This window comes from Elephantulus edwardii, unplaced genomic scaffold (assembly GCF_000299155.1).
Source record: "Elephantulus edwardii isolate Elephantulus edwardi_28Jun2011 unplaced genomic scaffold, EleEdw1.0 scaffold00157, whole genome shotgun sequence".
Taxonomy (NCBI): Eukaryota; Metazoa; Chordata; class Mammalia; order Macroscelidea; family Macroscelididae; genus Elephantulus; species Elephantulus edwardii.
The window spans coordinates 2172726-2185873 of NW_006399907.1; the positions used below are offsets into that span (position 1 = coordinate 2172726).

The 13148-nt window shown below is 38.3% G+C and overlaps 1 protein-coding gene across 1 annotated transcript in view; it reads right to left on the reverse strand.

Annotated features, from left to right (window-relative positions):
• Window positions 1-418: 418 nt before the first annotated feature.
• TM7SF3 (transmembrane 7 superfamily member 3) overlaps window positions 419-13148 on the reverse strand; it is a 43002-nt gene continuing 30272 nt past the window's right edge. Inside the window, exons 9-13 of the mRNA XM_006895088.1 lie at window positions 13056-13136; window positions 12005-12157; window positions 3010-3107; window positions 1928-2090; window positions 419-681 (exon numbers count right to left, since the gene is read on the reverse strand). Coding sequence (XP_006895150.1) covers window positions 419-681; window positions 1928-2090; window positions 3010-3107; window positions 12005-12157; window positions 13056-13136 — 758 coding nt within the window. The remainder of the gene's footprint in view (window positions 682-1927; window positions 2091-3009; window positions 3108-12004; window positions 12158-13055; window positions 13137-13148) is intronic.

Consider the following 13148-nt stretch of genomic DNA (forward strand, 5'->3'; position numbering starts at 1 on the left):
AACCAAAGTTTAGCCAGGTGAGAGATATGTTCATGGAGTTATAAAAAGGAATAGTGTAGAAAGTTCCTTTTTATAGGAACCTTATAAAGGTTCTGCAGAAAAATCATACTATTATTTCATTTAAAGTATATTTAAGTGAATAATTAGAGAATTGTAAACATAAAGGTAATTACCAAATTTCAAAATTTAGTAAAAGGAATTTCTCCGGCATCTTGAAGTAAGAAAAAAACTTCCTTATCACCAATGTCTTGCCTTTTCTGTGTAGCAATGAAGAGATAATACCGTGCAAAACACAGATATAGAAGTCTGCTCTTTTATTACACTTGAAGTAATGATTACTGAGCAGAAGGGTCATAAACACCATAGCTGAGACAGTACTCTCGCTGTACTTGATCACAATGAACACATCTTTTAGCATCTAGAGAAGCAGGGGTGTTCTCTCTCCAACTGACTGTTGTTGCTGAAAGAACTCTTTGATCTGGGCCAATCGGCCATACAGCCTGTCTCTCAATGGGGGGATGTGGTAACTAGGATCCAGAATGTTCGTTACTCTGCGTTCTCTCTCTCTCTTCCATACCTTGTAAGGGTGAGGAGGGAAAAATGGTTGATCTCTTTCTCTTCGAATCTGTAATGTAATTCCACTTACTGCTAGCATTGCCCATACTGCCAGGATGATAAAGTCTGAAAAAATACAACCAAAACCAGTTAACAATGGGTTTTCGGAGGCTATAAATCTCATGGGAAGAGAATGCTCATCTTTCTCTCAAGGAGCAGATGGTAGATCTGAACTGCCTGCCTTTAGGTTGACAGTGCATCTCTCTACCACTGGGCCACTAGACCGCATGTTTTTCCCAAGGGTGTGGGGAAGAAGGCAGCAATCTAGACACATTATCCATCTGTACATCAGGAACATCAGAAGCCACGATGCTTGCCTTTTCCTTGTCTCCCTGGGGAAGAGTCTAACAAAATGGTACAGCTTCCCACCACTGCTGGCTAGGGTCCTGCTTCTGGTATGGAGCAGAGAGAGAAATGTGTGAAGAGAGCCAAGAGATTGTACTGAGCTTTTCAAAACAATGCTTGGCAAAAACATCACCTTGTACTTAAAACTTCAAAGGTGAGATCTCAAGGTCTCTATCATGAACCTCTCTCATCCCATGACGACAGGCTCAGAGTTAATAATGTGAAAGAACTGTCCTAGAAAAAGACCCAAGATTGTTTTGATGCCACATTCTCTTCAATTCTAGGGCAAGCTTTCCATTTTCCACATTTTAACATTTCTGAACTCAACTGTCCAGAAAATCTTTGTGGGAGTCACTTTTTTCTTCAAATCGGTAACTGATAGAATCTTAGAAATGAGGCAGTCTATTCTATAAAAAGTTACAATATCAGACAGTTCTTTTACTCTTTACAGAGTCATTATGAGTTAGAATAAACTCAGGGACAACAGGTTTGGTTTGGTTTTAGAACTGAGAGAATACTACCCTTATTGACTGAAAATCACTTTCAACTTCAAATTATGTTCTTAATCAAAGGCTAGAAAAAAGGAAATAACTAAAATAATCAAATCATGTCATTCTCATCCCTTATTCCTAGTCACACCTATAAAGCATCAAATGCTTTTTCTCACATCTAGAAACTGAGTAGGTAAATTTAAGTAATTCTGGTTTAGGATTTCATAACAAAGTTCAATCAGCAAAGTTTTTAGAACTGTGAACTTCAAATACATACAAATTTAAATTATCTGCCCTCAGACCATAAGGAACTATTAACAAAGGCCTTTCTAAAAATAAAATTTGTATGGTGTGAGTTTTCTCCTCTTGTCAAATTTAACATCTTTCAGTCTGAGTTACCTAGTTCTCTTATGTTAACAAAAGAGGGTGAGTATTCTTATCTGAGCATTACTTCATTTTTGGATTCAGAGACTTACCAGTAGTCTGAAAAGGCACATTTGTAAAAGCTCTGCGGAAATCTGTGTTGAGGGCTCTCTTGAGTACATTCAAAGTGATATAGGAAAGGCTTGTGTACAAGTAACTGTCAATGGCCAAAACCACCGAATAAGAGCCAATGATTCCACAAGTCAGTATGTTCAGCTGTGAAAGAGCGGGAGATTAGAGGTATTATCTCTGGTATAACAGATATCTCTTGTATTTCTGGTATAAGAAGACCAAAAGTATCTTCTCTCATCTTTAGCAAGCATAGAGGATTCACTCAGGCACATAAAAAAGGAACTAAGTCTTGCCGATGAAAGGATTTGTGATGGTGGTGTGTACCATCGAGTCTGAGCTGACCCACAGCTGACCCTCTGGGGGGTTTTCAGAGGCAGTTAAAAGCACAGGAGGAGACTGCCCATCCTTCTCCCACAGAGCAAATGGTGGGATTCAAACCACATTCCTTCAGGATTGCAGCGCAGCTTCTTGTCACCAGAGCTAACTCAGAACAATCAAGATCCATAAACGAAAATCAACTCACTGTCATCACGTCTGCTCCAACTCCTAACAAACCTCCATTCAGGTTGTAAATCTTTACATATGGAAACTGCCTTCTTCTCCCATGGAGCTCTTGTTGAGGGGGATTCAAACCACTGACCTTTCTGATTAGCAGCCTGAAACACTGCTATAGTGAGGTCTTAAAACATACTTTATGAACTCATAGAAACGAAATTATCTTCCTGGTGAAAGAATTTCAAAACTAAAGTCCAAGGAGATGAAGGACCATTCATTCTTCTAGAGACACATGGAAGTAATGATCCATCAGTGCACTGGAGAAAAGTCCTACCTTCTCTCTTTTTAATAGTAAAAACATATTGACAGTGATGACTGCACGATAAATATAAATAGAACTTCTCTTGTTTTCACGGAAACAAGCTTATTTAGAATCAATCTTTTCATACAAATTTTCATGCAACCCTCCCCAGTGAATAAAATACAAATAATGGAGCAGTGAGCAAATTATTAACTCAAGGCCAAGGACAATGCAATAAATCAATCTAACTTTTGATGAAACACTTACTATTCTTAGGCAGCCCATGAAAAATACTGGAAGGACAATAGCTATACAAGAGAAGGTCATCCAAAACACAACATCATCACGAAAAATCTTTAGGTTTCCTGGAGGAGAAAAAAAGAAAAAAAATAGGCTCAGCAAGTTCATTTTTTTCCAACATCTGGATACAGGTATACATCAGAAGTTTAAATAAAACCAGGAAGTACCATTTGGTGGTTGTTTTATGCTGTGGAGATGCTTGTGACTCATAGCAACCCTATGTACAAGAGCCCTAAACCCTGCTCTATCCTGTGCCAACCTTTCTCTGACACACCCATCCCCATTATCCCAGTCACTGAGTTAATCCATCTCATGGAGAATCTTCCTCTCTTGCACTATCCCTCTCTCCCAAACATCATGTTCCTCTCCAAGGACTGATCCCTCCTTGCAACATGTCCAAAGTATGTCAGACAAAGCTTCAGAATCCTTGCCTCCAAGGAACAGCCCAGGATGAACCTGTTTGTTCTCCTAGCTGTCCATGGTATAGTCAACACTCTTCTCCAGCACCACAACTTAAAGGCATCAATTTTCTTTCTATCATCCCTAGTCACTGTTCAGCTCTCTGATGCACACAAACAGAAAAACGGTCTCATTTCCTTTGTTTAACTATCACTGCAATTCTACTTGGAAAGATGAATTGTGTGTATGTTAAGGGAGAAGTGGTGAGAGGGGAAAATTAAGCTGGTAAATATGCCATAATAATGACCAGGAATAGAGAATCAGAAGTGGCATCCACTTCCTAAGTAACATGCCTCCAGAAACTATGAACTTTGATAAATGTCAACAGTTGCAGAGGGTTTTTTTTTGTTTATAGGGTCTCTATGGGTCATGCTCAACTTGAAGCAATCAACAATGGAGTAATTCAAGCTCTGATGGCACAAGGGATAAAGTACATAGCTGATAATTGAAAAGTTGGTGGTTCTAATCCACCAGTCAATATGCAAGACAATGATGTGACAGTCTACTTGCATAAAGCTTTACAGCTTTGGAAATCTAACGGGGCAGTTCTGCTCGGTCCTACTGGGTCTCTTTGAGGCACAAGCAATTGAATAGCAATGAATTTTGCTTTTAAGGCCATCAACTTGTAAAAGGATAATAAACTGTGCTGTATCTTAAAAAAAGTAATTCTGGGGTACAGAAATGAAGGTGTCAGTGGTTTGAGTTTACCAACTGACAATGTGAAAGAAAGGTCTGGCAGTCTACTTCCAACAGATCAGCCATTGAAAACCCTATGAATATCAACAAGGCTCTGAATGACACCATACACCAAGAGACTTAACAGACCTACAACAGTGTAAGCAAAAGCCATCACAACATACATTCTACTCCAATACACTTGGATCATTCTCCAGGATAGAATAGACTTTCAGTTACAAAGCAAATCTGACTAAAGTCACAAAGTATTTTCTCTGACTTCAAAGAAGTAAAGCAAGACATCAGTTACAAAAAAAAACAAAACAAAACCAACCAACCCTGAAAATGCATGAATGGAAATGAAATATCATTCTATTAAACTACTTACAGATGAAGGAGGGGAGAAAAACCAAGAGAAATCACAATTCTTCTTTAGTCAAATGCAAATAAAAACACAACATACAACCATATACAGAATTCAATGAAAGCAGTGCTCAGAGGTGAACCTTAAGCAACAAATGCCTGCACAAAAAAAAGAAAGATCTCAAAATAACAATCTAATTTAACAATTCAAGGAAGTAGAAAGAGCAAACTAAATCTGGACTTACCAAAAGAAAGGAAATAAGATCAAAGGAGAAATGAAACTAAAAATAGAATCCATGAAGCCAAACGTTGGCTCTCTGAAAAGATAAAAATTTATCCATATAAACAAAAGAGAGACATTAGTAACAAATTTTTTTTTAAAAAGGACATTGCTATTGGCCAGTTAGAAACAGAGAATTGATGGAATATTATGAACAACTGTATGGCAAGAAACTGGATAACCCATAAGAGATGGGAAATTCTGAGATGAACATTACTAACCCAAACTAGAATGTCTCAACAGAAAGTGAAGAGAGAGAATCCATGACCAAACCCTCCTAAAGGGGAGCAGGGACCCTTTTAGCTTCACTGGAGAATTCTATCATTTAGAGAAGAATTGACACCAACATTGTTTAAACTTTTCCAAAAGACAGAGAAGATTGCCCCCTAATTGAAGAAAACCACAGGCAGTATTACTTACGAATATAGATATAAAAATTGTCAACAATACTGTCAAACAGACTCCAAGATCATATTAAAAGAGTCACACATCATGAAAAAGTACAAATTATTCCAGGAATGTAGGGATGGTTCAACATTACAGAATCAATCAACACAATTACCTTAGTAGAACAAAGGCAAAGAACCACCCAATCATTTTATGGATGCAGACAAGCATTTGATAAAATTCACAATCTTTTCTTGATGAAAACTAAAAAATATTGGATGGAAGAAAATTCTTCACTATGATTCAGGAGTGGATGAAAAGTGAAGAGACAACATCAATATTTAATGAAAAAAGAACTTACCCTGTGAAATTAGGAACACAATGGTTCTCTCTTTCATCCCTTGTATTCAATATTGTGTCAGAAGTTTTAGCCCAAATAGTAAAATATAACGAGTGTATTCAGATGGGAAAAGGAGGAACTAAAATTTCTATTCACAAGTGACAGGTTCCTATCTATAGAAATTTTTTTTAAAAATTTACAAGAAAACTTCTGAAACAGAAGAAAAAGTCTCATTTCCTAATTTTAAAATGCACTTTATTCATCTAGTACAGGGGATTAGATTAGTAATAGGTATTAGTATAGTAAAGTAAAGGAGAGCTCTGGTAGCCTTGTGGTAAGGAATTATGCTGCCATTCCAAAAACATGCAGTTCAAATCCACCAGCTGCTCAGAGGGAAAAAGATGGGCAATCTCCTCCTGTGTGATTTGCTGCCTCTTAAAACCTGCTGGAAAGTCAGCTATGAGTCAGTTACAAATCAATGGTGTACATCAACATATTAATATATGATTCTGGAGACAGATTCATCATCAATCTGCATTATGCATATGACACAACCCTGCTTGCTGAAACTGAGGAGCTGAAGCACTTGCTGCAGAAGGTCAAGGACTGCAGCCTTCAATATGAATTAAAGCTCAACATCAAGAAAAAATTATTCTCACCACTGGGTCAATTGGCAACAGCATGAGAGATGGTGAACAGATTGAGACTGTTCACAGCTTTAGTCTGCTTGGCTCCACAATCAACACTCTTAGCACCAGCATCAGGGAAATTAAAAGACATACTGTGATGGAAAAGTCTGCTGTCAGAGACCTCTCCAAAGTACTGGAGACCAATGATGTAAGTATGGAGACTAAGGTGTGCCTGCTACAGGCCATGGTCTTTACAATCACTTGCTATGCATCAAAGAGCTGGACAATGACTAGGGATGATAGAGAGAGAATTGGTGCCTTTGAACTGTGTTACTGGATAAGAATATTGACTATACCAAGGCCTGCTAAGAGAACGAACAGGTATGGCCTGGAGAGGGTAAAGCCAGGCTGCTCCTTAGAGGCAAGGATTCTGACACTTCGTCTGACATACTTTGCACATGTTGCAAGGAGGGACGAATCCTTGAAAAGGGACATCATGCTTGGGAGGATGGAAGGACAGCGCAGGAGAGGAAGACCATCTATGAGGTGAAATGATTCAGAGACTGGGGTAATGGTGGTGGGTGTGTCAGAGACAGTGAGATTGGCACAGGATAGAGCAGGGTTTAGGGTTGTTGTACACAGGGTCACTAAGAGTCACAGGCAACTTGACGGCACATAACAACAACAATATAAGGAGCTCCGATGGCCCAGGACACAGGGAGTTGTGCTGTTATCCCAAAAGTCACATGTCTGTGGCAGTTCAGACCCATCAGCAGGTCCAAGAGAGAGAAAGATGGGCAATCTCCTTCCTGTGTAATTTACAGCCTCAGAAACCTAATGATGGGTCAGCTGTGAGTTAGTTCTGACTCAAAGGTAATGAGTTTTGTTTGAAAAACGATACAGCTTACAGCCTGATACTGGTATAGCAATAAACATACAGACTGATGGAATACAATAATGAATAGAATTGAGAATTCAAAAATAAATACACATATTTATGGTCCATTAAGGTTGGTTTTTTTTTAGCAAGGATACTAAGTTCATTTGTTGGGAATAAGAGTCACTTCAATAAATAATGCTAGGAAGACTATATTCCTACATGTGGAAAAATGAAAAAGGTTCCATGCTACCCATTATATTAATTAAAAATGGACTGAGGATGCTGAGTGAACTAACTCAGTCCCAGAGGGACAAATGTTGTATATAACTATTATTGTAGAATGAATATGAAGATCCAAGGGGGGGGAATAAGAGGGGTGAGGCTGGGCAGGGGCAGGCGGGTGTCAATCACAGGGTTGCACAATTCAATGGAGGGTGTGAAAGAAATGGGAAGGATCTTTTGTGAAATGCAATGTATTCAAACTCTGTAAATAAATCAGTATAAAATTAAAAAAATACTTGGTGAAGAAAAAATGCTTAGAGGAACAAGCAGGGGTAACACTGTAAGGACTGTTACGTGTCACGGAGTCAGAACCAACTCATAGCTGACCCTTCAGTGGCTTCAGAAACTGTAAATCACATGGGAGGAGACTGCTTTGCTCCCATGGAGATTACAATCAAACAATGCCCGAAAAATGAGCAGAAAATTGCAGGGGTGGAGATTGCCAATCTTTCTCCCAAGAAGCCACTAGTGGAGTCCAGCTTTAGGCCTTTAGGTTAGCAGTGCAACTTTGTAAGAAGTTAGCCATCAGAGCTCTCTTTACAACAAAGGACTATCTAATATAGTAACCAATGAACAGACAGCCAATGTAGAAAAGGGATCTCATAAAAATTTAACATTTTTGTTCATAATATGTACCCCCAAAAGTGAAAAGACAAGCTACCAATGGTGAGATTATCTTCAAAACCACATATCCCAGGAATCTAATAACCAAAATACATATTAAAGTTCCACAATTTAAAAACAAAAAGACTACGAATCCCTTGAGGGATCATTAGGGCTTACATATACAGTTTCAAGGGAAAACTGGCATAACACAGCCCACAAAGACAATCTAACATACTATTTTGTTGAGAACCACCTGAAGTCTGAAAACCTTGTGAGTGGTCATCTAAGAAGCAACTATTCATCTCTCCCTGCCCAGAGCACAGAAGAATGAAGAAAATAAAAGATTTAAGGAAATCTGAGTTGTAGTTCTGGAGAAGAATACTGAATATACCATGGACTTCTAAGAGAACAAACAGATTTGTCTCAAAAAGGGTGAAACCATGTGTTCCTTAGAAGCAAGGATTCTGAAGCTCCATCCGACATACTTTGGGCTTGCTGAAAGGAGGGACAAGTCATTGGAGAGGGATATTATGCTTGGAACGGTGGAGAGACAGAGCAAGAGAGGAAGACCCTCTATGACATGGATTGGCTCGGTGACTAGGGTAATAAGGGTAGGTGAGTCAGAGACAGTGAGGTTGTCTCAGGATAAGAGCAGGGTTCAGAGATTACTACACAGGGTAGCTATGAGTTGCAATTGACTCAATGGCACATAACACCCCTGTTGTAATTATAATCTGTGTATGTCTAGGACTTGCTGACATAGATTGCTGGCACAAAGGTGATCAATAAATGTTTGATATTTTAAGGAAAAAAGATTTAAAGAAGCCATTAGTCCAGGGATTTAAAGAAGCAATTAGTCCAGGGGAACAAAGGACCATACAAACCACAGCCTCCAGTATTTAGGAACTAGAAGAGAGTGCCCTGTTACCACTGCTGTCCACTCTCAATGGAAGCATAGTCCAAAGTCTTGGACAAAGCAGGAGAAAAATGTAAAACAAATTTCAAAATTAAAACAAAGACTAGACTTATTGGTTTGATAGAGACTAATGGAATCCCTTTTGACACTCTTTAACTCAAACAGAACCCACCTCTAGGGATCACCTTTGTACATCTACTCTGACATATGTGAAATTGGTAGCTGGTTTGGTTTTGTTTATATTTTCTGACTAGTTCACACTCACCCACTTACTAGCTCTGTGATCCTAGGCTTTGAGTTCCTAAACCCATACAAGGAGAATACTGAATTGCAACAATTCCACATTCTAAATCATTCCTTTTAAAAAAAAAAAAGAAAGCTCTTAATTTCTGATTCCGTGACTCTGCAAAGTACAAGTCAATGTCATCTGGAGTTAAGCTATGCACTCAGCCAAAATAATAAGTCTCTTTAATGGATTTTTTTTTCTTTTCTTTAATGGACTTTTACAATCAGACTGTTTCCTGCCAAACCACAGCACCCTGACGAGGCACAGTTTCCCCAACATCAGGAAAGGCAGGAGTGGACCACTCATCTACTAAGCCACTCTCCCGCTGCTGGACTTCAAAATGCAGCATACCTCAGAGTGACCCAGGTTGCGTGGATCAGAACTCCTGCTCACCAATTTAAGTGTTTAAAAACAAGAATGTAAGTCTAGTGTTTAACACTGACAGAATGCCCTATTGTTCAGTCTGTTGGTCTCAAGACCCATGTCTTGGGCCTTGGGCAGTTCTTTGTAGGCTCTTGGGCAGAGATATCCGCAGTGAGAGGATGGGGGCTCAGGGCCACACGTGCATTCTCTGAAAGGGAGCCGCAATGTACAGCCAAAAGACAGATTACAGATCATATTCTCCAGTGTAACTATTCCAACTTTCACAAAACACACATGTGGAAAAAAATATAAATTAAAAAACCCACCCACATGGGACTTAAAAGTATTTCAAGACAGGAATGGTGTCCACTTCCTAAAAAACATGCCTTTGGAAACTCTATGAACTTTGAGAAATGATAATAGTTCCAGAAAGGCTTCAGGTCTTTTGTTCATAGGGTTGCTATGAGTCATTCTCAACTTGAAGGCAATCAACAACAACAAAAATGGACTAAAAATAGTAACGATGAAGGTACATGCAAATGAGCTGACCTTTTGAAATATAAGCTCTTTGCTATCCACATTTTAAGGTGAAAACAGTAAAAATATAAACAGATCTGAAAAGTCAAACAAATAGTTTTTAAATTTTAAGGTTTAAGAATAGTTATCTGTGGCCACTATCTCTGAGGTAACCCCTAATCCTAACTGTCCCTGACCTACATAAAAGTTTATGAGAAACACAGAAAGGGCATGTGTTAAAAATTACTTTTACTCACAGAAGTTGTTATTATTGTGTACTATTCAGACAGAACCAACTCTTAATTTGACCCTTCAGCAAGATTTCAAAGACAGTAAATCACACAGGAGAAGATGCCCATCTTTCTCCTGAGAAGTAGTTGGTGGATTCAAACCATCTGCCTTTTGTTTGGCAGCACAACTCTTTACCACTAAACCATGAGAGCTCCTGATAACTAGAGAAGTAATTCATTTGAAAAATTTAGGGACAACTACTAGTTATTTTTATCAAGAGGAAAAAGTAGGGGCCTTTTTCTTTATCTCATTTACTCCTCCTTCTCTTAGTTAATTCTGATTTCTATTTTAGAGATGAGGAAACATAGGCACCATATGAGCTTCAATAATTGTGCAAAGTTAATAACTTAGAGTAATAGTAACAGTGATAGAGACAGTATATAAGCAAAGGGTTGCTTTTATTTGCCTGACTTCCTAATTTATACTCACTCCACTTATCCAAAGCACATTAAATATTTAAGATCCTAATTTATCACTCTTCCATCCTCCAAACATTAAGATGTGGGACGAGCCTAGTATGTAGTACTTGAGATCTTAGAGATTTAGGGGAGGAGTCCTGGAGGTGTAGTAAGTGTTGGACTGTGAACTGAAAGGTTGTGGGTTCAAAACAACCAGCCTTTCTGAAAGTGAGGTCATCTCCACCTGTTAAAATGTGTCAGTTAAAAAACCCAATGGAGGGTGTGTCACAATGAGTTGGAATCGACTCAACGTTAAGTAGGTAATGAAGGCAGAGCTTTAGGGCAGGGCCCTGAATGAATTTTTAACAAACATGCAGGAAATAGTCCTCAAACACTGCAGATGAATCTAGGCTTTATTCTGTTGATGGTTTAGACTTACTATTTTCTACTTTTGTTTTGTGAATTCTCAGAATTCCAAATGCCTCAGATTAAGGAGGAAAAAGGAGTGTAAAGTGGTTGTTTTTCTAAGCATGAAAAGTTTTCATTGGAACATTTAAATCAATATTTGGATTTTACAAATGAATATTTAAAGTAAGTTAAAGATCAAGACAATAGTTTGCCATCTGGGAATTGGTTAGAAGTGTATACTCTTAAGTAAATCCTTTTATAATAAAATTGTTGTTTCATAATGAAAAAAAAAAAAATAGTACTACTCCACATCAGACTGTCTTCTCTTTAATAACGAAGCATGTACCACAGGAATGAAGCCACTGAAGAGTAGCACACTGCTGAATGCATTGTCCCTTTTTTGCAGTTTAGAAATCTAAGTTGTACAACAGCAAAAAAAGTTAATTTACAACTTAACTAGGTTTTTAAAGAACAGTTCTGCTACTTAATATTCTATTATCGTCATTACCATCAGATTTCAACTCATGCAGACACATGTATGTCAGAGGAAAATGGCTACCTGGGGTTTTCAAGGCTATGACCTTTGTGAAGCAGATCTAGGCCTTTATTTCAAGATGCCTCTGGGTAGACTCAATCTGCACATTAGCTGTTGCCACCCAACAATTCTATTTGATGATGATGTTGTTGTTGTTACATGCTCTATGTAGAGCAGCTCTGAACCCTTCCCTGTCCTGAGCCAGTCTCACTGATTTTGACACACCAACCCCATTACCCCAGTTATCCTATCAATCCATCTCATGCAGGGTCTTCCTCTCCCGCTGGACAGCACAAATAAAATTTCTCAAGCAATGAATTGAAAACACAATTCATTACAGATCCCTACCCAGTGGAGTGAAGAACAACACGGATGAGGTAAGGAACCCCAGCACTAGTCCAACACACAGCATGCAGAACAGGAGGATTCCAAATCGCCACCATGTAGCAACCAAGAAAATTCCACCAATGCTTCCAGTCAGGGCAGTTAGAATCAGACGAACTGTACAAAGAGAGAAGACGAATGGCTCGATCACTAGTCATACTTCCAACCTCAGACTTACACACATACCACTGGCAGAGCTGGATCAAGCCCTTCTGCTGGTTCAGGCTTCACACACTCCGTAGAAGTTTCATGACACAGCAGACACCTGCTCAGGCCTGCTTGAGATGTGGACACTAGAGAGAAGTCAAGCCTTACAGGGATGATGACTTACACGATGCTACCTGGAAATTAGAGCTGGGAAAAAAGTGACCAGGATAATGCTGAATATGTTAAGGAGGTGTTTTGTTTTGTTTTTAGGTATGAAGAGGTATGGTTATTAAACTTGATGACATCTATAAAACAATATAAAAATTGAAGGAATATATAAATAGACAATACATTAAAGAGGCTAGATGAATACTTTGTTGATTAAAAACAGAACTTGTACCATTTTTTGAAGCATCCTATTAAAGTTTTTGATGCCTGAGGTCTGAATTTTGTCAATGACACTATATACACATCTTGGTCAATTTCTTAGTAATTTAGTGACTAAATGTACAAGATTTCACATAGCTGGTTCTTGGGTTTTTTACAATGTCTTTCTTTGGATCTTCCTTCAACAACTTTTCTTTCCAATGAGTTGAGTTCCTATTGTGATCGCTTGTGCTAATTCTATCATAACATTTATCACACTGTGTGTTAATGAGTCTGAATAAATAGTTACATAAATATATTCAGAGTCTACATGGGCCTTTATTTGGACATATGAGATGCTGCAGAAAGACCATTTAAACTACAGAAGGAAAGGTGGTGTGTAAACAATAATTTCCTATTTTTTTTTCATTTCCTATTCGACGGCACATAACAACACCAACAACATCTGAATACTTAATTCCACTATATAGTTTTGACTTACCATCATACTTAATAGAAGTCAGTCTTGTAATAAGTATATAGAAGAAGAATCCCATGACGATGAACCCTATGAAGAATAATTCTAGCAGCAAAC